The 25516-nt window shown below is 38.5% G+C and overlaps 5 protein-coding genes across 5 annotated transcripts in view; 1 reads left to right on the top strand and 4 right to left on the bottom strand.

Annotated features, from left to right (window-relative positions):
* Positions 1 to 6610: 6610 nt before the first annotated feature.
* Positions 6611 to 8324, bottom strand: LOC108832634 (adenylate isopentenyltransferase 8, chloroplastic-like). The gene is made up of 2 exons (XM_018606101.2): positions 7768 to 8324; positions 6611 to 7151 (listed from the first exon to the last, which is right to left on the bottom strand). Exons 1-2 carry the CDS (start codon positions 8277 to 8279, stop codon positions 6683 to 6685), a joined length of 981 nt encoding a protein of 326 aa, XP_018461603.2. The 5' UTR covers positions 8280 to 8324; the 3' UTR covers positions 6611 to 6682.
* Positions 8325 to 10028: 1704 nt separating this feature from the next.
* LOC108837025 (presequence protease 1, chloroplastic/mitochondrial) lies at positions 10029 to 15541 on the bottom strand. Its single transcript, XM_057011383.1, has 18 exons — positions 15160 to 15541; positions 14842 to 15016; positions 14544 to 14718; positions 14300 to 14432; positions 14102 to 14172; positions 13903 to 13986; positions 13696 to 13786; positions 12930 to 13615; positions 12639 to 12857; positions 12436 to 12563; positions 12108 to 12297; positions 11573 to 11656; positions 11401 to 11498; positions 11048 to 11312; positions 10820 to 10982; positions 10548 to 10728; positions 10393 to 10464; positions 10029 to 10275 (listed from the first exon to the last, which is right to left on the bottom strand). Exons 1-18 carry the CDS (start codon positions 15437 to 15439, stop codon positions 10134 to 10136), a joined length of 3237 nt encoding a protein of 1078 aa, XP_056867363.1. The 5' UTR covers positions 15440 to 15541; the 3' UTR covers positions 10029 to 10133.
* A 1632-nt stretch (positions 15542 to 17173) lies between these two features.
* Positions 17174 to 18584, top strand: LOC108837021 (F-box/kelch-repeat protein SKIP30). The gene has a single exon (XM_018610102.2). The coding sequence runs from the start codon at positions 17392 to 17394 to the stop codon at positions 18430 to 18432; it is 1041 nt and encodes a 346-aa protein (XP_018465604.1). The 5' UTR covers positions 17174 to 17391; the 3' UTR covers positions 18433 to 18584.
* Positions 18585 to 18911: 327 nt separating this feature from the next.
* LOC130512763 (ceramide synthase LOH2-like) lies at positions 18912 to 21249 on the bottom strand. The gene is made up of 6 exons (XM_057011064.1): positions 20917 to 21249; positions 20356 to 20567; positions 20113 to 20268; positions 19697 to 19882; positions 19436 to 19614; positions 18912 to 19234 (listed from the first exon to the last, which is right to left on the bottom strand). Exons 1-6 carry the CDS (start codon positions 21052 to 21054, stop codon positions 19215 to 19217), a joined length of 891 nt encoding a protein of 296 aa, XP_056867044.1. The 5' UTR covers positions 21055 to 21249; the 3' UTR covers positions 18912 to 19214.
* Positions 21250 to 23699: 2450 nt separating this feature from the next.
* Positions 23700 to 25516, bottom strand: part of LOC130494998 (abscisic acid 8'-hydroxylase 4-like) — a 2990-nt gene continuing 1173 nt past the window's right edge. The window contains exons 2-9 of the mRNA XM_056985888.1: positions 25446 to 25510; positions 25208 to 25357; positions 24880 to 25128; positions 24713 to 24802; positions 24544 to 24622; positions 24305 to 24411; positions 24093 to 24211; positions 23700 to 23942 (exon numbers count right to left, since the gene is read on the bottom strand). Coding sequence (XP_056841868.1) covers positions 23846 to 23942; positions 24093 to 24211; positions 24305 to 24411; positions 24544 to 24622; positions 24713 to 24802; positions 24880 to 25128; positions 25208 to 25357; positions 25446 to 25510 — 956 coding nt within the window. The 3' untranslated portion in view covers positions 23700 to 23845. The remainder of the gene's footprint in view (positions 23943 to 24092; positions 24212 to 24304; positions 24412 to 24543; positions 24623 to 24712; positions 24803 to 24879; positions 25129 to 25207; positions 25358 to 25445; positions 25511 to 25516) is intronic.

Here is a 25516-nt window from a genome sequence, read left to right as displayed (position 1 = left end):
GATTACAACATGCAAACAAGCAACGGACGGCTCAGATTTTATAGGATTAATTATCCCACTAGATCTGCTCAGCTTTTGGTATCTTCATCCTTTTGTCAAAAAACAATTGAACTAAAGATATCATATTCTCACGCTGTTCTCCTACATTCAGGTTTGATCTCTCCTATCTTTTCTATCATCACAACAAAATCCTCCTGACCCTTCTCCTCATTTTATCTTTTGCAGAATGTTGGGCCATTGCATGGTCATCCCTGGAGAATGGACCTCCGTCGGCTCGCTGTGGGAGTTTGTAATCGACCAGAAGAATATGTCACGCATTGTCCCTGCCTGTGCTGTAATCGACCAGAAGAAGTTTCTATTTCACTCCCCCGTGTCCATTTGGTTGCTGACTGCTTCAAAACACAGGCCTGGATTGAAACATACGCTGGTGTCATATATCCGGAAGTGCCCTTTGGTGATATCCCCATCCCACCAGCAATTGCAGAGCTCAACCTGCAGCCCCCATTCACCTCACGGCCATCCGGGCGCCCAAGGGAAAAGTGTAAGGCTTCCATTGGGGAAATCCAGGTAACAAGCTAACATCCTCACGTTAACTATCTCATGTGTATTGCTGTGTTGCTAAAACATATCTCTCATAACGCAGGTCCCCAAGAAAACTAAAGTTAATAGGTGTGGTCGCTGTGGTCAAACGGGACACAACAGGACTAATTGTGTGGTCCTTATCTGACTGCTGGTGAATCCTATATCCACAGGGTTGGTCTTTTGGATAGCGCCTTCACCGCTTTAAAACAGCTTCTTTTGCCCCTTTTTGGATTTTGTGCATGTTTAAACATTTCTGATCTCTGTAACATGTATTTGGCTGTTGGAGCAGACGCTTTATTATTATATAAACCATGTCCCTGTTTGTTATTCGTCCTACGTAACTCTATTATCACTTGCATGTGGATGAAGTTGTAATAGACACAAAACATGTACCCAACCTCCTGTTGTACACCTGCAACCTCACATGTACACTATCTATATGTGTACACTTACTAACGTCAACATGTACACTCAGGGATTGTCACTAGCTCACTGTCTACGAGAACACCCACTACTTGTCCACCACAACTGTATGGACACTCAGACAATATCCATGCGGACTTTGGGGACTCGACATGTACATTCTCCAATGTTGGGGTGCGCTTAGTTGTGCTAGTCCATCACCCAGGTATATACACTCAGGGATTGTCCATGTAGCCTTCGTATGTATCGACATGGACGTTCCCTACGGGTTCTTTAGATGTCCATTCTCCAATGAACGTCCACGACAATACTTAACGCCTATGTACATATGCTTCCTGTACACTCGAACACCTCATACTTGTCCATCCTCGAGTTTGTGTCGACATCTCCAAACTAGAATCAACAATGTAATGCTTCCTGTTGTGGACAATACATCAATGTCCATTACGACACAATCTGATCTGGGAGTTTTGCATATCTATGGTGGGGTGTCGAACATCAGTACAAATTCTTGTTGTACACCTGCAACTGAACATGTACACTATCTATATATGTACACTTACTAACGGCAACATGTACACCTTACTTCGGGTACACTAGCTCACTGTCCACGCGAACACCCACAACTTGTCCACCACCACTGTATGGACACCCAGAGAATATCCATGTGTACTTTGAATGTGTCGACATGTACATTCTCCAAGTGTCCCCCAAATTAGGCTCCAAAAAGTGTGCTGACCGCCGTGGACAATAAAACAATGTCCACCACCCACCTATGTACACTTAAGGAATATCCACGTATCCTCCATATGTATCGACATGGACATTCCCTAAGGGTCCTTTAGATGTCCATCCTCCAACGAACGTCCACAGCTACACTTTACGTCTGTGGACAGTAGACTATTGTACACGGGAACAATACATAATTGTCCAACCGCACGTACACTCGTGGTGTGCGCGTGTACATTTTACATCAATACAATAATGTCCATTACGACACATTCGGATGTTTAAACTTTTGCATATCTACGGTGGGGTGTCGAACATTAGTACTTGTGGTTTAAATGGTTGTCCAGGTACCCACCTTCCTGTTGTACACCTGCCACCCAACATACACAATATCTTTACGTGTACACTTACTAACGTCAACATGTACACCTTCCTTGGGGTGTATCCCTGTGGACACTTAGAGAATATCCATGTGGACTCGGAATGTGTCGACATGTACATGTGTGCTTCTGACCGTCGACAATACAACAATGACCACCACCCAGGTATGTACAATTGAGGAATGTCCACGAAGTAAGTATATGTATCTTAATGGACATTCCCTCCGACTCCTTTAAATGTCCATCCTCCAATTAACGTCCACGGCTATCCTTAACGCGCATCTACAATCCATGATGTACACGTGAACACCTCCTTCTTGTCCAACCTCACGTATGTACACTCATTGAATGTCCATGTACACTTCGTTTGTCGCGACATATCCATGCTGCTTTTAAATGGGGGCTCCAAGTACCCAGCTTCCTGTTGTACATACTTCGCCAATACATATAAAGGGATCTAAATGTACACAGAGTGACCACAAGCAATCCAACCAGATCTTATGATGACCATAAAATTCAAAATACCACATTTTTAAATGGCAAATGGGAAACAAGAAACAGAACATTCGTGGTATAGCTGCTTCAAAAGATTCTTAGCATATAAGCGGAGGTCCTCATGCCTAACCCTTACATACAAAACATAAGCTAAACATACAATCAACGCAAATACAAAGGTACAACTAGCCTGGCGTAAATATCCATCGCATACTGCTTGCGGAATATGTCAACCAACTCATAAGTCAAACCTGCGACAGTCGGATTACGATTCCCCATTGCAAGCATCTCCATAAACTTAGCAGCTACGGGCCCACAATCACCGCTGCGCAAATTCATATAAGTCCCGCCTAACCGGTCAACCAGAAAAGGTTCCACCTGACTGTCACCAGCACTCACCGAGGGGCAAACCTTCTGCGCAATGTAAGGCAACATAGTAGCCAAGGGCTTCATCAACTGGGACACTTCCTCCATCGAATTCAGCCTTGGGTTTGGGTCCAAAACAAGAATGCCCCACTCAGTTAGGCTAATACAAAGACCCACCCAGTGCTCACCCCCACCCCAATCGCTCTTCGAAAACCCATGCCCGTCACTTATAAGCCTGAGCATATACTCCACTTGCTTGTCGTACCTCTCGTCATCCCAGACACCCCACCTCTCATCGCGTTCACCACTAACCTCCATCATAGGCTCAACCAGCACCTGCGAGAATCCGTAGCGTGTTAAAACAAATAAAATTATCAACAATGTTACAATGTACAACTACGGTCGTACATGTGTACATTCAAAGAGAGTCCATATATATTCTAAGGTTAACAATCACCAATTCAACATGTCAAGGCAGTGTACAAGTGTACTATAGATCAATGTACACATGTTTACAACGAATAAATACATAATTGTGGACACTAAAAAGTATCCACCTGTACACCACGGTTGAAACTTCGTTTGTACACGGTTTTAAAACAAACGTCCACACAAACGTGTTTATACTAAAAGGCATCCATCAGTACAAAACGGTTGAAAACATGTGTGTCCATTGGTTCTAGGGCCAAAGGAACCAACATAAACTAATATTATGTGGACATCTCCTTGTGTACAAAACGCACAAGATTAATTTGGTGTCCAGTGGTTCTGCTACAAAAGAAAACAAAAACAACTAATTTATTTTTGGACATCTATCTGTGTACAATGGGAACAATCGCACATTCAAGAATACATCTACATACTCTTCTACATCGACTAAAAGAATAGAGCGTTACCTCCGGATCATGCTCCGCATTACGCACATCCGTCGCCGTCAAACCTGCATGTTGCGGCAAAGAGGTCCCTGGGTAGTCAAGCATAGTCGTCGTTGTGTCCCCACGCACACGTTCTAACAACTTAGGGATTAAACGGAATGCGACTAGCTGTAACGCAAGAGGGAAACCAAATAACCTAACAGACTTCTGCCTAAGCTTCTTAATTAGATCACCCAGGGGGTCTTCACATTTACCCAAAACCCGAGGCCCCGGCTTCAGTGTGCTGATTGTCCACAAGAAAGACTCTCTCCCCCCACGGGAATCCTAAGAACTCTTCCAGATTCTCAAGCATCTTCACATGTTTGAGAGAGGGTTTCGACTTCTGCAAAGAGGCCACTAAAACACCATCAACAATTACCAAGAGGCAGAGCTTCAGCTTCTTCCACCCAGGCAAAGTCTCGATCTTTACATTGCGGTCAGTGCCAATAAGCTCGTCCCAATACATGTAGTTCTCATCTGTCTCGGGTAGCTCATACTCGATAGTGTAGCCCTCTTCGAACTCTCCACAAGGAAAACCGGTTACCTCGCCAAATTCTACAAGCGAGAAACGGAAAGGTTTCCCTGCAAAAACAGGCCACATCTCGTATTTTTTCTTCGTGACGACCTGCCTTGTCATCATGCTGTGGACAACACGACCAGCGTACAATCGAAGGACAAGCATCTCCGGCGTCCCTTTGAGCGCGTCCCGGATCCGTAGAAGGAAATCCGCCGTCGAGTATACATTCGTCCTTTCGCTTGGGAAACGATCAGTTGCAAAAAGACGCTGGGGCAACAGAGCTTTTACATCCTCAACACCTGAATCCTCTTCATCTACAACCCGTAAATCAGACAAATAAACTCTAAATCAAACAAATACTAAGACGAGATTCGGTATCTAGAATATAAGATAGTTAAATAACCTTGTTGTTTGTTCTTGCCCCTGCTGCTACAAATTCTTGCCATATTCGGAGAGTTTCTGCGCCGCCGTCGTTATTTCTCACCGGATGTAATCAACGATTTGTTCGCCACACCACTCTCTCACGCTTTTCCCCCTTAAAATCTAGGTATCCACAAACGAAAATAATGGTGAAAATTCCCATTAATTGAAGGTGTAGCCAAAAAAAAAAATTAAAACTAGTTTATTTGTTGCATCGGGTCCACCGCACTTTTCGAATTTTGAAACCAAAAACCAGTTACGAAACACAACTAAAGAAAAAGGAAGGGAGACGAGACGGTTAAGCTTTAGCTAGGGGCATTTTGAGTCAATTCACACAAAAACTACCTCACCCCACCAAACTGCCTTATCCTGTAATAAAAAGAAAGAAACTGTCTTAGAATGAAATTAACTCTAAAATTAATCTCTTCTAATTCTTCTTTAATCTTTTGAATCTCTATCTTTGTCAATCATCACAACAAACACACGACCTCCGCCGTCCAAGCATCACAACCACCACCGCACGGCCTCCTCCGTTCGTTTGCCGTCCTAACATCACCACCACCACACGTTTGCCGTCCCATCATCACCACCACCACCACACCTCCATGGTTTGAAATCTATCTCTCTCTATATGTATATATCTCTGCCTCTAATTCTCTCACTGTTTTTGAACTGCTATGATTTGGCTTTGGGATGGACGAGGCACGGCGAAGCAGGCATGATGGTGGAGGTGGAACCAGAGAAGAAGAGATGCAGAGAAGGATAGAAGACAGACGCGAGGATGGAGCCGAGCAAGCAGAAGAAGAAGAGAGACGAATCAGAGACTTCGCGGGCGAGGATCGGAAGAAGAAGGCGCCGTCTTGGTGGTCGAGCGTGGTGGCTACACCACTCAGTCATCCTGAAGAAGCTTGTTATTAGGTTTAGATGTTTTAGGTTTAGTTTCTATTTTTTTTTTTTTGGTTTAGTTTGGTTTAGTTTTTTTTTTGGTTAGTTTGGTTTAGTTTGTATCCCGGTTAACTAATTTTGATATATAAAGTTTTTAAAATATATTTATTTGTATTTTTTTGTTTTCTATTTTTTTTTTTAATAATACAAACAATAACAAAAAAATACAGCTATAAAAGAATAATTAATTGCATATAGAAAAGCGCTATCGTAGCGGAAGAAAAGATAGCAGTGCTAAAAACCACTATCTAAAGTGCTTGACCTATTATCACGGGCGATGATACAGCGTTTCTTAAACCGCTGTCGTATCGATAGATAGCGTTTTTCGTCCGCTAATAAAAACCATTTTTCTTGTAGTGATATAGTTAATTTATTAGTTGATCCAAACAGGATATAGTTGAATGGTTTACAAAAATTGATTGGATACAAAAAATTAGAACTAAAACCAAAAGTAAATCTAAACTAGATTTGATCAGGTTTCAAAAGAACCTTCAAAACAAAAACTGGAGAGACGACCATCCCGAGCCATTGATTCCCCCTTACCTAAAGTTTCTCCCATTTATCAGAAAGGATGATTCTTCTCATGAATCCCCCCAGTCAAAACAAAAGTCAATTCGACGATAATCTCAAATGACGTCGGAGAGTGCGACCCGAAGAAGTCGCCTGGTGGTTTTGTTAGGATATATTACATAAAGTTAGCACAGTAAGAGGACTTCTATGAACGTTAAAGAAGGATATAGTTTAACACCCATATTCAGTAGTTTCATGAACTAAGCCAGTATAGAATGTAAAATTGCAATGATATTATTTCATTGATGTGTGTGAAAATGTCCGTGCATTTAAGCTACTTATGCATCTAAAGACACTTAAAGTGTAGCTGGACGATACATATTGGTTTTTTGATTATATATCTAATCTTTAAGCAAGAAGCATTTCACATTCTTGACGCTTTCCTTCAAAACGTTCTTCTCCCAAATCTCTCTTGACGATGCCCTTAACGATTCAGTAGCATCCAACCTCTGAATGTCCCAATCGCTGCTCCTTAGCATCATGATCCTCTCTATCTGCTTCTTGGCAAGCCGCCACGTGTTGTCTTTGATCTCATGCACTGCTTCCTCGTACGCCGCCTTTCTCGCTTGGTCCCACTCGCACACATTGTCGTTTTCCTCAGGTGGATAAACTCCGAAGTACCGGTCGAACTCCGGTACTCCTATAGCCTTGTGAATCCCGGTTCGGACCGTCGACGGGGACTTTCTAGGATTGTAGAAGCTTGCGAGCTCCTCGAACATTCCCGATTCCATCATCTGGTCGACACGTTTCGAGAGGTAGTGGTACAAAACAGACACCGAGACATCCACCCAGAGGAAGCAGCAATCGTACCTTTTGATCAAAGAAAGATTTGGACAACGTTTTACATAATATCATAGGTAACATTCATGTGAGATTAATCACAATTTGAAAAAGATTAAACATTTTGTATGTTTTCATAAAAATATTTATTAAATGCTAACGTAAATTTACATTTAAACAAAAGATTCTTCTTCCATTTGCGTTTTAACATTTAATGTAAATAAATACACAATGATTTAAAACGTTATAAGGCGATAATTCTATATCTACACTCCCTCCATTTTTAATATAAATAGTTTTAGAGAATTTTGTTTGTTCTAAATTATATGATGTTTTTGGTTTTTTATATAAAATTTATTAACATTCAATATTGTATGACCAGTGAAAATATATCTTCTATTTTTGTTATTGGTTAATTTGTGGTTAGGTAAATAATTAATAATGTTTTTGTTTAGAAAATATAAAAAATTAATGATTTTCTTAATCTATGTGTATAACTCTAAAACGACTTATTTAAAAAACGGAGGAATTATGTTTTATGTTGACTCCGTTTCACCGTTTTGGATTTTTAAATCAATGTCTATTTTGAAATAATATAGCTATTGTTGGGAAAAAGGCGATAATACTATATATGGATATATCATACCTCAGCTCAGAAGAAATGGACGGCTTCGAAGAGAACGGATTGGTTTCGGGGTCAAAACGCTCTGCAAGGAGGGCATGTACGAAGGAGTTAGATCCTCCTGCTATTATCGGGAGCTTCCCACGAGAGGCTATCTCAGAGATAGACCGTGACGCCACAGAGCGGAACTCGGAGGCAGTTAGTTCGCTGTCATCTACAGGAAGCTCGCCGAGTAGATGGTGAGGGACTCCGCGCCGCTCAGGGATAGGGATTTGATTAGTGGCGATCTCCAGTCCGTTGTAGAATTGGATTTTGTCAGAGTTGATGATCTCGCCCGAGAAACGAGTTGCTAGGTCGACTGAGAGGCGTGACTTGCCTGTCCCCGTCGCTCCCAGTATGACAACCACTTTCTCCTTGCGTGATTGGTCCATGCAAACGGTCATGGGAACTATTGACTTTGGTCGTAGTACTCGAGGTCGCGTGTAAGTGGTCGGGACGAGGGAGCGAGAGACGAACGTTGAAGTAAGTCCTTGCATGTTTTCTGTAATCTACTAAGCTCTGTCTAAGATCTGCTTATGACTGACTCCATTAACTGTGGAAGGCTTTTATAGACTGAACAAAACAAAAGAATAATTCAAAAGTTGCAAGTTTATAATCAGATATAATACTGGCAGATTTGTATGCTTTGAACTGGTATGCGTGGATTTGGATTCATATTGTTTTTGTAATCATTCATGCATCAATTTGATTTTGTTACCACAATTGCTTTTTAACATTTTATGGCTTAATCGAACTAATGAGGTGGAGTTAATTACTGCTACGTCATCTTATTAAAATAGGCAAAGATCAGGTAGTACATTTTGCCGTTTTTTAATTTGGAAGATTTTCAACTTTTTGAATAAGTTTTTGATGTCTGAGAATACTCTTATATTGAATTTGATTATTTGTCATTTATAAACAGTTTTCATTTGACTGATTAAAATTTCGGTATCTGCAATGAATAATTATTTATACTATTATTCGAGAAATAAATTTGTTTATTTCATCTTCTCTATAATTTTAGATTTAGTCATTAATTTTCATACGTTTTAGTTACACTGATTAAAGTTTTGATATCTTTAATGAATAATTTATTATTTAATTGATTACAAATTATTATTAAAAATTATCTCAAAAATAAATAGAAAACATGTTAAAAAAAACAAAAAAATCTTATGTGTTTATCTACATCTTGCTTTTTATTTTATTTTTATTTCAAAGCTGCGTGTTACCAGTCACACTATAAATCAAATCTACATTTCTACTTTTTTAGAAAAAACAAATTATTCGTCCTTCTTATAGATCATTTTATGTAACTCGGGTGGACACAAGATGATTATTTGCTTTTTTAGGTATACTTGATACTTGACTTGTCTTAAACGAGTAATGAATTTTTGGAGTCGTACTTAACTTTTTAAAAACGGATACTTGTTATCACGAGTATTTATTCAGAAATATGTTACTTGCAAGTTATTTACCTTGTTCAAATACTTGCTATCGATGGATTAAGGCAAGTAACGAGTGTTTGTGCCCAATGCTATATGTAACGCGTTGAGTTTCATAAACTGTAATAAGATTTTATCACATAGCTAAGTTTGGACAGGGAGAAAACGAGCAAGTAAAAGCGAAATAAATGCTTCTATTACTGTGAAAACCAGTGTTTTTAAAACCGGACCGGCGAGCGAACCGGAAATATTTTGGGTCACGGGTCATTGTGGTTCAACCTGGTTCGACCAGAGTCGATTAGATTAAACTGAATTTATTATTTTATAAATATTATATATATATTTTTCAAAAAATAGTCATAATGTTTAGAAAACTTTCAAAAATAACAAATTGAAATGTGATAAAAATAATAAAAAAAATTAATAGTTCAAATCTAAAGTCAATAGGAAAAAAACATTTAAAGTTTATTCTCCAAATCTTTATCCTTCTAAATCTTCATCATCTATAAAAATTATATACACATTAGTTACAAAACTCTATTTTGGTTGCAATTTGTGACAAACAAAATAGTATATATGTTAAAAAGGGAGAAAAAAATAACTATTTTATTAACAAAATTTTGATTTTTATACGAACCAGGGGTTGGGTCACTCGGTTCCCGGATTTTTAGCGGTTCAACATGGGTTTTTAACCGGTTCAACTTTAGTTGGGTTTTGATATTAAACCAACCCGGATAGATGTCCGGTTCGCGGTTGAACCCGGTCCGACCGCCGGTCCGGTCCGGGTTTAACAACACTGAAAACTCATTTAATATTTAAGCTTTGCCAAAGACATTCACTCCAGTAGAGAAATCAAGACAAAAATGTAATGAGATTCTCAGTCTTATTAGTGAGGAACTTCTCACTTTAGAGAGCTTTCTTGACCTCGAAAAAGTTGGAGCGTGCATTGTTAGCAGCATCAATGTCTTCTGCAGATGCCACAGCCACCGATACACCTTTGTCTCTAACCACATCTATTGCCTCTGCGAAATCCTTGAAGTCCTTCAAACTGTGGAACACAAACCAAAAAAAAAACGATTTAAATTATTAAAACCAATCTAAAACTCTTAATCACATATATGTAGATTGCTAAATGAAAATAATTGAAAGAATATAGTTAATTAACCTTGTTGTTAATATCTCCTCACGCTTTCTTTGCCGTTCTTCATCGGTTACTCCAAGTAAATGCCTCATCAAACTGGTTGAAAGAGATTTTAACATTTTGATTCACACAATCCGTAATGATTCATACAACTAGCTGCCAAAAATAAACTCACTTACCTGCTATAACCTTTGGCATCAGGTAACTGGTATGAATCAACATCACCAATGGTTCCAATGATAGCTTTAGTGAGCGTCTCTTGATCCATATCAAGACCACGCAGGAAATCTCCAGTTCCATCATATATGTCAAGTGTCTTCAACAAGTTAGGATCACGGTACGATAAGAACGAGAACACTCCTGAAAAAACAAATATGTTGTTAGGACTACTTTAAGATCCTAACATCATGTTAGAACAAAAAGTAAAAGCAGTTTTTTCTTTTCTTTTTACCTGAATGCGAATCGAAATCACAGAAACCTCCATATGCACCACCACTTACACGAACACGATCCCATAACCAAGTAGTACTAATATGCTTTGAGATAACATATGCACTGCCATCAAGCTCATACCCTGTGCTGTATATGTTACCAGCTTTGCCAACATAGTTTACCTACAAAGAGAGAAGAGAGTATGAAAGCAAGTTCGAAAAAACTCTAAACACAAACATATTGGTACCTGGGTTGGTATCACAATGGCTTCGTTTCTCAGAGGAAGTCTACCATCCCAAGTGACGAGGCCACCAGATGGGTTTTCAGGGAGTAAATCTAGGAACTTCTCAAGAGACTTTTCGATGTTGGTGAGAGACTTGCCATCTGCAGTCATGTTAACTATGCAGCCATTCTTGGCGAGGAGAGATCTCCTGATCTCATCTAGGGAAGATGATATCCCTTCCCAGTCTTCATCCACTTTCTTTTCAAGGGTGCGTAAGAATTCAAGATAGCTAACAACAGAGAGATTGAGAAAAAATCAATACTAACGCTCATTCTCTCAGTAAAGATCAACAATAAAAAGAGAAGAGGATATAAAACCTGAGACCACCCATCTGTTCAGACATCCATCCAGCAATGTTCAACATTGCATCCATCCTCGCCGCAGCAACTCCGTGGCCACTTCCTCTCAATCGGTTCTGCATTGAATGAGAAATGATTTTTACTATTTATTATCTACTTTCAAGTAAGAAAGAAATTTTTACTACTTTACCTCCATCCGTGCTATGCTTTGAGAGACAAACTGTTTAAACCGCGGCTGATCTGTGAACTGAACCTCTTGCAACAAGCAATTCATCTGCAGCAAGATAAAAGCAATGAATCTAAGTACCAACCAGTAATTTCGACAGAAAAATATGATTAACATGGGACTTGCATATGAGTGTTGTTGACTAATGTCTATCGTTGGATCATGATTCTGATTCAAGAAAGGCATTTATAAATTCACAAAGTTCATCTATCACCCTATTGCTGCTAATCCGTTCAATCTCAAGACTGCATTATATGATATCTGAGCAGACAAGAACCAGCTTTCCTGACAGAGTCGTTGTGTATCCATAATCCAGTACTCATAGTGAGGACAGGACATAGAAAAACAAAAACAGTACACCGCATGCAAAGAGATAAGTGAGGCAGCTTATGCATTTGGAAATAAGGAGAAACAAAGAGACAAGACTAATCTAAATTTAGCAACTGCACAAGGGGGTCATGCAACAGAAAGTAAAGGATGTTAAAAAGACAAAAAGTACCAGGTTAAACAGGTCTTCAGCACGTCCAGCCATAGATTTTCCACGTACAATAATTTTGCTGCACGGTTCATCCTTTCCCCTCACAGACGAGGTAAGGGGATAAACTGATATTCCTCCCGTTTTCCTTCCTATCATCTGATTAAGTTGCACAAAGCTCAAATCTTTTGTTCCCATCTCCATTAGTGATTGACTGTCAACCAAAAAAAAAAAAATTCTATCAGATACAAAGCACATTCGCTATTACAGCTACCAAAGTACTTGAGAGAGTATTCTATGCTTTAAAAAAAAACTCAAAAAGAGTATTCACAAGAAAGCTTGAATCATATACCAGAAAAGTGGTACTAGTGGAAGAAGCTCATGTTTCAGCGAACCCATATCAAACACTACTTCAGCGTAGATAATATCATTTGTGAAAAGGTCATGCCTCAAAACCTTCACACCATTAATATCCCCAACCTATTATTCAAAACTTCCACATCAGTCAAAAATTCAACAAAAGAAAAAAAAGAGCTTAGCCAAACTGATTATTACCTCAGTGGGAACATAAGTAGGTTCTTTTGGGATGTCACTCAAGTTCAAACTCGGGACGCATCTTAGTGCTTCAGGAGGGTCAGGGGTCTCTTGTTTCAATCTCAGCTCCTCTGTCGCACGAGCTAGCTCTGCAAGATCTTCTTCTGTCATACCTGCTTTGACCTTTTCCAGGATGCTTTTCTCTTCCGCTTCCTCTTGAGAAGCTTTCTCAGGATCAGGCTGACATAACTAAATGTTAGCACAAAAAAAAAACTAAAGAGAATTATTATTAGATAGCAATGAGAAACGTACCTGCATCTCTATGGTCACACGATGAGAGTTGTTCAAAATAAACTGCTCTATCACTGGGGAAAAGACAGCCTTGGAACCCTCCTCAGCTATCCTGGCTTTCAGGGCTTTCAATGGTTCTGTATACTTCAATGGCTCAAAAGGATCCATATCGTATATCCATTTCGCAATAGACTGAAGCATAAGTGATAAACCACGAGGGAACGATCCTGTATTGTTTTCCCTCAGAGAGAATTCAATAGTATTCATAGACGCCTCCACAGCCTCGTTTTCAAACCCTTCTTCTGCCAACTTCTGCAGCGTAGCGATGATCAGCTCTTCAACCTTTTGAACATTATCCTCAGACACACCTTTCATACCAACGCTGAACTGGGGCTGCAGAAGCTCGTCCGACATCCCACTACTGACGAGAGCTTCTCCCAAACCGCTCTCCAATAAGATTTTTCTTAGCGGCGAAGCAGGAGTTCCCAGCATGAGATGATCCAAGAACCCGAGTGCGAGCTGAGTCTCCAAGTCCAAGGGCTTCTCAGACAATAGCCAGTTGATGCACACCATGTTCTTCTTCTTAAGGTCACCGTCTCGACCAGCAGGATACTTCTCGACTATTCTGATAGGAGCAGAGAATAGCTTTTGAGGTTCGATCTTTGAAGTATCTCGAGATGGACTTGCTTCGAACATGTCCAAGTATTCTGCACGTATAAGAAAGGCAGAGAAGATCATTTAAGAGGAACTAGTTCTAATGAGATTAAAAGGAGATATAGATCTTTACCACTCAAGATATGAAGGCGTTGGAGTGGATCATCATCTCCATAGAACCAGATTCTGGCATTGCTTGGGTGATAATACTTACGGTGGAAGTCCTAAAATTTTTCCCATAAAGAAGAAATATAATGTAGAATATGCATCAGAAGTTATATACACATAAACATCATGCTACTCTAACAACTAGTATACTAATTTGATTTTTTTAACAAACCTTGAATTCCTCGAAGGTCAGCTTAGGGATATCTTTTGGATCACCTCCACTGTCAACACCATATGTATTATCTGGAGATATGGCCTAATCACAGTGAAAACAGCATTCATAAGAACCACTATAAAACCTTCAAAAAGTTTTACCCTTAAAAGAGATCTCCAGAAACTGTCAGTTACAGTAAACAGAACCCAAAACTTGCCTGTTGAGCAATTCTCCCTAAGATATTATCAGGCTGTGAATAGACACCTTTCATCTCATTAAAGACAACACCTGAAATGAAGCACCAACAGCGATGAGTGTGTATATGAAGTAGTAGATAAACAAAGAGATAACATCGTTACTAAGACAGAGTAGGTGAGAAAAATATCTAAAATGGCATCCTTTTTGTAAATAAAACCTTTGTAAGATATGTCTTCAGAGGGATCATTAAGCTCATAGTGCCATCCCTCTTGCTGAAAAGTGTGAACGTCATCCACACACTTGGGGAAGAAGACAGCATCCAAATATACATCCACAAGATTGTAAAAATCCTACAATACACAGTGATAAAACATGATCATACATAAACAAAAAAAAAAGAAAGAAACTGAGCTCCTTATAGAGAACAAAAGAAGTAGTTTATACTTTACACACTGTACTACCTTTGTGTTTGTGGAAGCAACAGGGTAACAGGTCCTATCAGGATACGTGAATGCATTAAGAAAAGTATGCAAACTTCCCTTAAGCAGTTCAACAAATGGCTCTTTGAGAGGGTACTTTCTAGACCCACACAGAACGCTGTGTTCCAGTATGTGCGGAATGCCAGTTGAATCCTTCCTGCAAATTAACAACAAAACTATGATTAATAATCCCTAACTTAAGAGCACTTTGACAAGGGAAGGTGTACTCAAGTCACCTATATTAAAAAGAAAGGCACAAAATTTTGTGTAGGAAACTTACGGAGGAGTCCTTAGAACAATTCCAAACACCTTGTTCTCGTCCTCATTAGACACAGACATCACCTCGCAGCCAGTTTTCTTGTGTCTGAAGAGAGTCGCCTTTGATTTACACTCTGAGATAAACTCTTCAGAGACTTTCTCAAATCCAAGCTTCTCAGCCTCATCTTGGCCTACATCTGAGTGCCAACGAACACACAAAAAAAGATTAAAAGCATACACCTTTACTTTCACAAGTGAGACAAAACACAGAAGACAACTCCAAATGTTCTGTAAGGAAAGGGTTTAAGTGTTGAAATGAGCATAAAGGGAGAAACTTTACCAGGATAAGATGGTGCGGGTTGTGTGGCGACGGCGCGAACGGAGAGGCGAGAGAGCTGCCTATTGACACCGCGATCTGCGGCGGAGGGAACCCTCAGCCCACGGCGGAGGAAGACACGTCTTCCGGCGGATGGAGGAGAGGAAACACGGCGAAGGTTGCGACCGGGGACACGGAGAGCGCTGCTAGTAGACGGTGACAGAGACGAGTAAGAGAGACGGAACTGGCGAAAGAAGGGAGAGGCTGAGGTGAGAGAAGCGGAGCAAGAGACAGTTCGAAGCATGGCTACCGGAAAAAAAAAATTATTTCACCGGCGGAGACTGATACTGTCGGAGCTTAATAAAAAGGATATGCTCCTAGGAAAAAAGGTTATCATTTCTTGTAGAACACACCATTTTTTTACTTATAAAACTAATATTTTTAGAAAATAATTTAAATGTCATATTTTCGGATTCTTTTTAATTAACGACCAGAAAAAAGATCTGAAGACACAAAAGAAGTTCTGATTTGCAAGAAACGAAACGTGGTTCTCGTATTGACCAGAAAATATCTTAAATTTTTTCTTGGTGTTTCTTTTTTTTTTTTTGATCAACTGTGTTTCTTTTTTATACTTTATCTGATTAGTTCACAGAGTAAAATGAGATATATAACACTCACTATCTTGTTGATTTTCATAAATAATTATTGATCGAATTTAAAACCAAATCACAATTTATTCAGAATAACAAAAAAAAACTTTGGAGAAAAAGTTTATGAAAGTTATGGTTATTTAGTTTCAAAAAAAAAAAAAAGTTATGGTTATGGGCTGAAAGTTAAGCTTGTAAGAAGTTCATAAGGCCATGTCTAAGGACGACCCAATAGCGTGGATCAATCAAACTGAGAAATCGAGGCCCAGGAAGTAGCAGAACCAGTAGAGTTTTCAACTTGCACTAAATAATGTTTTGCATCCTCCCATATTTTTAAGCCTTCTCGTGTTCTGTAAAAAACAAGTAATAAATCTAGAAACCCATGAAACAGTTGGGCTCCTGCTGCTGAGATAAGAAGTTACATTGGATGGGAAGGCAATGAATCTATCTTATTAAAACAGAAACATTCTGTTGGACCTAACATTTATTTTGTAAGTTTTTAAATTAAATACACATTTATACTTTATAGTTAAACATACACTAAATCACTAATGTTAATTTCTTTATACTACTATCCATGTTTCCAAACAATATACTTATTTCTTTATAATGCTATCAATGTTTCCAAACAATATACTTATTTCTTTATACTATTATCAATATTTCCAAACAATATATTTTTATACTACTATCAATGTTTCCAAATAATACAATAATTAATCTTAGTTATTTTATATCTATCATTTTCTCTTTAAAATTTTGTAGAAACGTCATAATTTCATAAATTGCAAAATAGTGAACTTTAAAATTTCGATTATAAGATTACAAATTATGAAACTATTACAATTTAAATCCAATTAGATTACATATCGGTCATCCATCAGTTCAATCGGTTAGTCTTGGGTTTTAGTGATTTTTTAATATGAATATTTTAAAAACATAAATTGAATTGTCAGATCTGCGGATTAACCGGTATAATCACAATCGAGTTGAATTTAAAAATACTGATTTAAATACACACTCTTTAAAAATTACCAAAATATTTGTTAAATTATTAGTAAAATTTTTCATCGTAAAATATCCCGCGCTTCAAAAGCGCGGGTCAAAATCTAGTGTCATTCAAAAGATAAACAATGTCTCTTCCCTCCTCTGATTCCTGATGACATTTGAAATCAACAAGTTCAAAATAAATCTGTAAGTCAGATGAGACCACACAGCCATTCATTTCAATCTTCTAGCCTCTGAACGCATTAACGCAGCAACCTCAGATCAAACCAAAGACAAAGAAGGCTTAAACGTAAAGAAAATAGTCACAGCCTGGCCCAGAAAGGCCCATTAATTTAGGTCCAGTCCAGAGATTCCTTACCCGAGATACCGATTCCATTTTGTCGACGACGACTCTCATAATCCGCCGAAGAAACCTCTTTCACTAAGAAATCATCCAAACCAAACAAAACCTGAAGAAGAAAAATCAAATCTCCCCGGAGATACAAACAAACAACGCCACCGTGAAATCGATCCACAAACCTTCCTCTCTACAGGCTCTCGATTCCCTTCAATTTTCACCATAATCAGATTCGCAGCAGGATCAATCCATCCACCAACAACAATGTCAGGCCTCCTCGAAGGAATCCCAGACGCAGTCGCTCTACGCTGCCTCGCTCACGTTCCGTTACACCACCACCCAAACCTAGAGCTCGTCTCCCGCTCCTGGCGATCGGCGATACGCAGCGACGAGCTCTTCAGAGTCCGCGACGAAGAGAGATCATCGGAGAATCTCCTCTGCGTCTGCGCCTTCGATCCGGAGAACGTCTGGCAAGTCTACAGCCCTAACTCCAACCGCTGGCTCACCCTCCCTCTCCTCCCTTCGAGGATCCGCCACCTCGCTCACTTCGGAGCCGTCACAACCGCCGGGAAACTCTTCGTCTTGGGCGGAGGCAGCGACGCGGTGGATCCGTTGACCGGAGATCACGACGGCACGTTCGCGACCGACGAGGTGTGGTGCTACGACTTCGTGAAGAGACTGTGGGCTCCGCGAGCGTCGATGCTCGTGCCGCGCTCTATGTTCGCTTGTTGTGTTCTCGACGGGAAGATCGTTGTCGCTGGGGGATTCACCACGTGTCGTAAATCGATATCCGGAGCGGAGGTGTATGATCCGGAGAGCGATGTGTGGACTTCGATTCCTGATCTCCACAGGACTCATAACTCGGCGTGTTCGGGTTTGGTTGTGAGAGGGAAAGTTCACGTTTTGCATAAAGGCTTGTCGTCGGTGCAGGTTCTCGAGAGTGTTAAGCTCGGGTGGGCGGTGAGAGAGTATGGTTGGCCTCAGGGTCCGATGTCTGTTGTTGAGGATGTGCCTTACGTTATGAGTCACGGAGTTGTGTATAAGCAGGAGGAGGATGATACGTGGAAGATGGTTGCGTCTGCGTCTGAGTTCAAGCCGAGGATTGGTATGGCGATGACGAGTTTGAGTGATGAGGTTTTGCTTGTGGGAGGAGTGATTGGACCTGATAGGCATAACTGGGATATTAAGCCGTTGTCTGATGTGGATGTTTTGTCGGTTGGGAGTGATCGTCCGGTGTGGCGGAAGGTTGCTCCGATGACCAAGTGTCGTGGAACGGTCCTTGGTTGTACGCAGTTGAGAATCTGATGGGAATGTGATGTGAAGGAACTACGTGTTTACTGTTTTTCTTTGTTTTGTAACCCACTTTTCTTTTTTGATCATTGTATGTCTTTGTTTCTCTTCCTCTTTTGTTATAATGTTTTGATTATTGTTTCAAAGAACTCTTCAGGGAGCAAAAGAACATAGCTAAGTTTTAAGAAGATACATTTAAAACATACTTTAGTATGTACATCAGAATTATGAGGGCAGAGACAAATATGATTCTGGTGCTTACGGCTAAACAAGGCAACTTGATATAGAGACAGAACAGAGTGATATGAAAGGACTGCAGCAGCTAGATCCATCAGAATCTACATTTTTGGGGGGGATTAGATGACAATAAGCTGCATCAATTGTACGGGAGGCACATCAGAACATTAAGTCACAAGCATCAGTTTTCTAGAGGGACAAATTTGCATTTAGTAGAAAAGTTTATGAGCTCCACAATAAGGCTATGGTATAGAAAACAATACAAAGAGAAAATTGCATTTACAAAGTGACTTCCACATTGTTGTATACAGCATAGAACAACACAAGAAATCTGAGCTTCTGTTTTCTTATATTTGTCAAAAGAGAATATGCAGTCTTATAACGTCCAAATGGACTCCCCATCAATACAAAATTGAAAAAAAAAAACTATAACCTTCCTTCTTTTTAAGACCTCCAACTCTAATCAGTAAGGTAATGAAGCTGAGAACATATTCATCAGCAGCTGAATGGTTTGGTTGGGGAAATGGAAACATGTTCCGTATATGCAATGCTTTATAAGCCTAATCATCATCCTCTGAATCTGCCATTGACAAGAACAAACGAGAAAAGAAAAAGTTATAATCCTCTACACTACACAGCCAACATAACATACAACAGCCAAGAACATAACGGTTTGGGGCTTCGCAAGTTAATAAAGCTATATAAAGATAGAGCAAATGACCCAAGATTCTATGAAAGATCTATTTTCAAAACCGTATCTAAAAAAATGCAAAATCTTTACCGGATCTTATGTCTTCTCCAACTTTGCCTCTGTTTTTAAGTAGTCTTACAATCATGGCGCATATGAGATACCACCAGTATATGTGGAAAACAAGAAGCATCAGTAACATTGTGTTGAAGGAATAGTACATGATGGTGCCTTCAAGTGATGTCATGTCCAAATAATCCAGGAGTTCAATGCTTTAACAAACAAAAAAGGTGCGAATGTCAGATAAAGCAATGACAGTAAATAAAGAAATAAGAGGTAAATTTAAGTGTATACCTTGTGGCCCTTATGATCCAAAATGGAAAGTAAATCAAGCGTAGCAATAGCCAGGAGACAGCAAAAAGTGCAAAACACACACTTGCTCCAAATTCCTTTTCAGAGTACTTGAAAATTTTAGCAGTTTCCATAAAAACGTCACTTGCATCATGAAGGGCTAGGATGATAGCTCCAATCTGGAAAAAACTGCAGAAAAAACCAAAATCAGTTCCCCTATTAGCAGCGTACTGGTCGTTTGCTCAATAAAATCACTATACATTTTAATCTCCCAGTCAAAAGTCAAAAATCGAACACACGAAAAGAGAGCTCTTTTATTTAATGGACGACTTGTAGCTTAGCAAATGAGTTCACTAAAACAATATTAAAAGCGCTACTTGAGGTAAGAAGGATCCATAATGCAAATAGTATTTATTTACCTGGTAAGGTATGAGTAGGCAATGAGGATGATAGTGATGACATGGTGAGACATCATAACAGCAAAATCCTTTCTTCTGGTCTCCCATGCAAGCAAGGCAGCAACACCATACACATAGAAACCGCACTGGCACATATAGTAAAGCTTTATTGGAAGCCTACAAAAAAAAATAGTTATTGCAGGGAACTCTGCCATGAAACTACAACTATTTACTAAACCAAGGAAATTCAATGTGGAGTCTCACTTGAGGTCTTGGTTAGGCCAACCGCGAAAGAAGAGTTTAATATCTGTGACCCAAGGCTCGTGATAAAGGGCATTGAGAACGAAAACCTCACAAGCACCAAAGTAGAGCAGTTTCCAGAGGGACTCCTTGCATTTGATGAGCTTTGCACGAGTAGCAGCATCCTTCATTTTAATTGGCGTAGAACCAGTAGTCAAAAGCCATACAGCTATCCTCTGTTACCAAAAAAAAATTGAAAAAAAGGTTGGATCAATTCTCCAACTTCTTTGCAAGATTCATGAACCAACCAACAACAATACTTCTCATCATCTATGCATCATCATCATCATCATCATCATCATCAGCATCACAGATGCATGGATCTTCTCCTTAAAACTGTATATGTTTCTATAAATCAAGAATTTCAACTAACGCATACATAACATACATGCATCATCATCATCATCATCATCATCATCATCATCAATGCTCGTCAATCACATATAGGAAGGTAATTAATAACTAGTCTGATTCTAGCTTTCCGTAATCAATTCCATGAGAGAAGAAGGAGAGGTTGTTACGTACTTGAAAGACGAATCTATCGAGGAAGAGCCTCAAAAAGAAGAATCCGAAGGCGAAATAGACTGCAATCTGGAAATGCCACGCCGCGATCGACGGTTCTAGCTTCGTTACGCCGCCGCCGCTGGAATATACGGATTCCATGTCGAAATCGCCGGAAGAGACACTCTTACTTTCTTTCTTTCTTTCACCTAGAAATCATCAATCGTATCTTTCCGAAGAACAAAACGAACAGAGCACTACGCCGGAACTGGTTTACGCGATGGCGCAATCGATCAGAAATTTGGTTGGACAGAGAGAGAGAGAGAGAGAGAGAGAGAGAGAGAGAGAGAGAGAGAGAGATTCGGTGCACGTTTAATCCTGGCGACCTTCTTTATTTGCTTTGCCTTAGCTTGGTTGGGAATTTGGGATCTCGCCACCTTCTTTCTTTTATTACTCCCCCCCCCCTATTTTTAAAACAAAAAAAAATTTCAACAATTAATTTTAAATAAAAATAGATTTAACTTACCAAACAAATTTAGTATCCTGAGTCGTGAACAGTGATTCAATTGATGATAAAGAAAGAGAATTCTTGCTTCAGTTCTCCACCTAGTCAGAAATCCATAATAGAATCCGATCACAGCGACCGAATTGACAGAAGATTACAGGGGCGGAGGCAGAATATATATTTGTTGGGGTCATCAACATTAAACTTAAATATTTAGAGTTGGGGCTTATAGCTTGAGTTTATATAACTTACACTAATTTTTTTAATTTTGTTGGGTTCAATAGCCCCCAACTCATTTTATGTGGCTCCGCCACTAGAAGATTAGTGTTTGGATCAAATTTTAATTTTAGTATATAAGAAAAACTGAAATACAGTACTATTAATTTTAATTTGTTATATTTTTGTTTAACTTATTTTGTTACTATTACTAGAGAAAATCATATTATTATTATTACTTTCTTATTTTTCAAAGATATATGAACGTTCAAGATGCTTTCCATGTTTTTTTTACTAACACTCACATATCCATACTTCAGTAAATGTTCATAGCTTAATGAAGGATAATATACAAAATATGGTATGCACTAGTTTATTAAGGGGAGTATCATTATTGAAATTTCACTTTTTAGGCAAAGATTAAGACAGCTTGATTATCATTTATAACACTTGGAGTTCACGATAAGCATCCTTTAGAATAAGATTGGATCAACTTTTAACTTAAAAGCAGCAGTGTGCATGATGATCAAGTCCAGCATTAGTAATCATGTCCCCTTAGCTTCTACCCTTCTTCCAGGCTTCCACTTTTCATTTCATATCTACTATTTACAACTTATAAGTGTGTTTTTCTTTATCTTTCATAGACATACTTTTTTATTTATTTCTCTACATCATCTTTTTAAAAACTACCAACTGTTAGCCGGCATTGTTCTAGTTTGACTGGTTGTGACAACACAAAAGGACTATAATAAAAAAGAAAAAGACTTGTTTGTTAGACTATTTCTAACCATTGTTTTATATTTGTGCTTTTTCAACCATAGACTTTTCTTTCTCCCAATTCGTCCACACTTCAATAGCCTTTTGACTTTTACATATGAGTTCGTTATTCATAGCCATCTCTAGTCAACCTTTGACCCAAAAACGAAAAAGATGTCTTCTATCTTCTCCTGCAAATTCAACGAGCCAGTGTAAATTGGGCTTATTTAATTATTGTAAAGCCTCATTAATAATGACTATAATATGTAAACTTCCGCCCACTTGTACAGCGATCATTTAAATATGTAAGCTTAAACCCATGAACCCACCTGAGAGCCCAACCAATCTGAATCTTGGCTAACTCATTTTCTATTGAGCAGAATATAAATAAGCTCCTGTACAATCACTGAACCAAACTTACCAAATAATAGTTTCTAGTTTTCTACTAAGACTTATCAGTATGCATATTTGACGTGTGGTTTGTAGACGATGTGATTTTTAGACAAAACAAAACAAATGACGATTGACGAGCCTGATTAATTCCATTACCTTGCTATAATGCTATTCAATTCATCCAAATTTAAACGTTGTGTTGCTATAATAAAGAAAATACGAGAAGAATCATGAATGGTGGTGCTCCACGTGAGCTGTAAGTTGCAACCACACTCGACAGTTTTTTCAAATACCGTTCAATAAGGAAACGTGTTGCCAACTTGCTATAACAAATAGTCAAATACTAATGTCGTTATTTAAATAGTATAGTAGACCAAACCTTTAGCAGTTTTTTTTTTTGGAATGAAAACTTTAGCAGTTTTGATGAGAAATAAATAATTTGTTCGGTAATTCGGTAAATTTGGATGATAAAGAGAGACAAAGGGCATTGGCGGATTATCGTGTTACTAGTTATAGGACCCCAAGATATGATGAAAACGGACCCCATCTTTAGTTATTTTTAGATTATTTTTTTTTTGAAAAAGTTATTTTTAGATTATTAAAATGAAAACTTCTTTTTATACGTGGCCTGTGGCTATGTCATGTTCACTAGGCAGTTCACTCACTATTTCAAATCTGTTTTTTTTTGTCGTGGCCATGTTATGTTCATTGTTCACAGTCCACTCACAATTGTAAACACACCTCTCTGACTGTTTCACATTAACGCTTTGTGGCCTTTCTGCTCCCTTCATGTGGCTCACATGCTTTTGATTTGGTTTGGTTTGGTTTAGTTACCCCTAAAGAAAAGATTAACCCAACTTCGACTGTTATTGAGAATACTGGAATAAACGTTTTTACTCATCATAGTTGTAGCATGCAACATGTTAAAACTCTCAATGACTACAATAACAATTTTCTTTAAATAAATCTCAAAGGGGTTTACATATTTTATGAAATTTAGATAAATAAAAAATTAATGCTAATTAATTAACAAATACTAATAATAATTTTATTATATATTATATACTTTAAAGGTTTGAAGAACTAAAGAGAATGTTGTCGAAATGTTGCGAGCAGACCATTTCGAGGGATTGGAAATGGACCGTACTCTATTCCCTCTTCTCCTCCCACCACTTCCCATCTGCATAATACAATCAGATAACTAACGATTATACTAATGTTAATTTATATGTAATCAAACCATAGATTTCACTAATATAAAGAGAGATCATGCATGACACTTACGCTTAATTAAATTATATAGTAAAGAGGAAGTAGAGTGAAAACTTACCGGAATTTGGAAATTAAATGGTGGAGATAGATAAGAATCTGTATCTTGGCGAGTTCGTTCCCAGGACAAGCATGAACTCCACTTCCAAAGGGCATGAATGTATTTGGCTTTGGATTTACCTTTGGTTAGTTTCAACCATCACGTTAAGTCAGCTCTCTTTAAATATATATAACTTATTAATATTCTTTTTATGTTTGTTTATCAATTATTACCTCAAATCTAGATGGATCGAACACCTCAGGGTTTGAAAAGTATTTCGGATTGTGATGAATATTCCTAAACAGTGGCATCACTTTCCATCCCTTCGGTATCAAATATCCTGTACATATGCATTTTACAAAAATCAGAAATATTAGTGATTCATATTCATTTGGACCACATCATATCTATTTTGATACATTTTATTAAAAAAATAGAATGTTCTAGTCATGTGAAATAATTTAATGTGTACCCTTATACTCAACATCATCCACTGCTTCTCTGAATGTGAAGGATATGATGCTTGCCATCCTCAAGCTCTCAAGTATAACCTATGTCACATAACATTGAAACATGAGCTCCAAATTAATGGTAATTATTCATATATAAACTATGTAATATACAATTTATAAAATTATTACCTTGTGTGTTAGTGGCATATTCCTCGTTTGTCCCCAAGTTAAAGACTTCTTCTCTCTACTGTTTTCTTCGTATATAGCTCTTTGTTCATCCTGCAACCATCATGCATATACATTGATTTAAGTATTTATATACAAAAGAGTGGATAAGAATCCACACGTGATCATACCTTGACAGCTTCTAGAAGTTTCTGATTATCATGTAAGTACTTAAGAATCCAAGTTAGGCAACTAGCTGTTGTGTCTTGAGCGGCGAAAAGGACTCCGATGATGTTGTCCGCAATCTGTTCTTGGGTTAGCACACGACCTTTATCGTCCTTAACGTCGAGTAGATGGCCAAGAAAGTCAGTTTTCAAAATGCTTTTCTCTCTTCTTTCGCGTATAATCTCGCTTACTGTTGTCTTTAGCCGCTTCCTCGCCTTTTTATAACAAACATTTTAGTCAGTTAGGCTTACTAAATGTCTGGAGATTAAATGTTCTATTCCAGAGAGATCATACCATGAGAGCTCTGTGATACGATGTTCCGGGGAGGTTCATGGGGAAAAAGTTGTAGCCTTTGTCCACAATATTGTAGTTATGTTTCAACATTTCCTTGTAAGAACACTCCAAATGGCCAAATATGGCTAGAATACCCACATCAAAAGCGAACTGCAAGAGAATAAATAAAGAAGATAAAGAAAGCTAAATGTATGTTTGATTTTTCTTTCTACATATGAACATTTATTTTTATATATACCTTCTTCATTTCTTGGTAGGTAGAGACAATAGGCATATTAGCCAAAGATTGTAAAGAAGAGAGGGCTATGT

Source organism: Raphanus sativus, chromosome 5 (assembly GCF_000801105.2).
Source record: "Raphanus sativus cultivar WK10039 chromosome 5, ASM80110v3, whole genome shotgun sequence".
Taxonomy (NCBI): domain Eukaryota; kingdom Viridiplantae; phylum Streptophyta; class Magnoliopsida; order Brassicales; family Brassicaceae; genus Raphanus; species Raphanus sativus.
The sequence above is the reverse complement of the archived record's forward strand: the minus strand, read 5'-3'. Positions and strand labels throughout refer to the sequence as shown.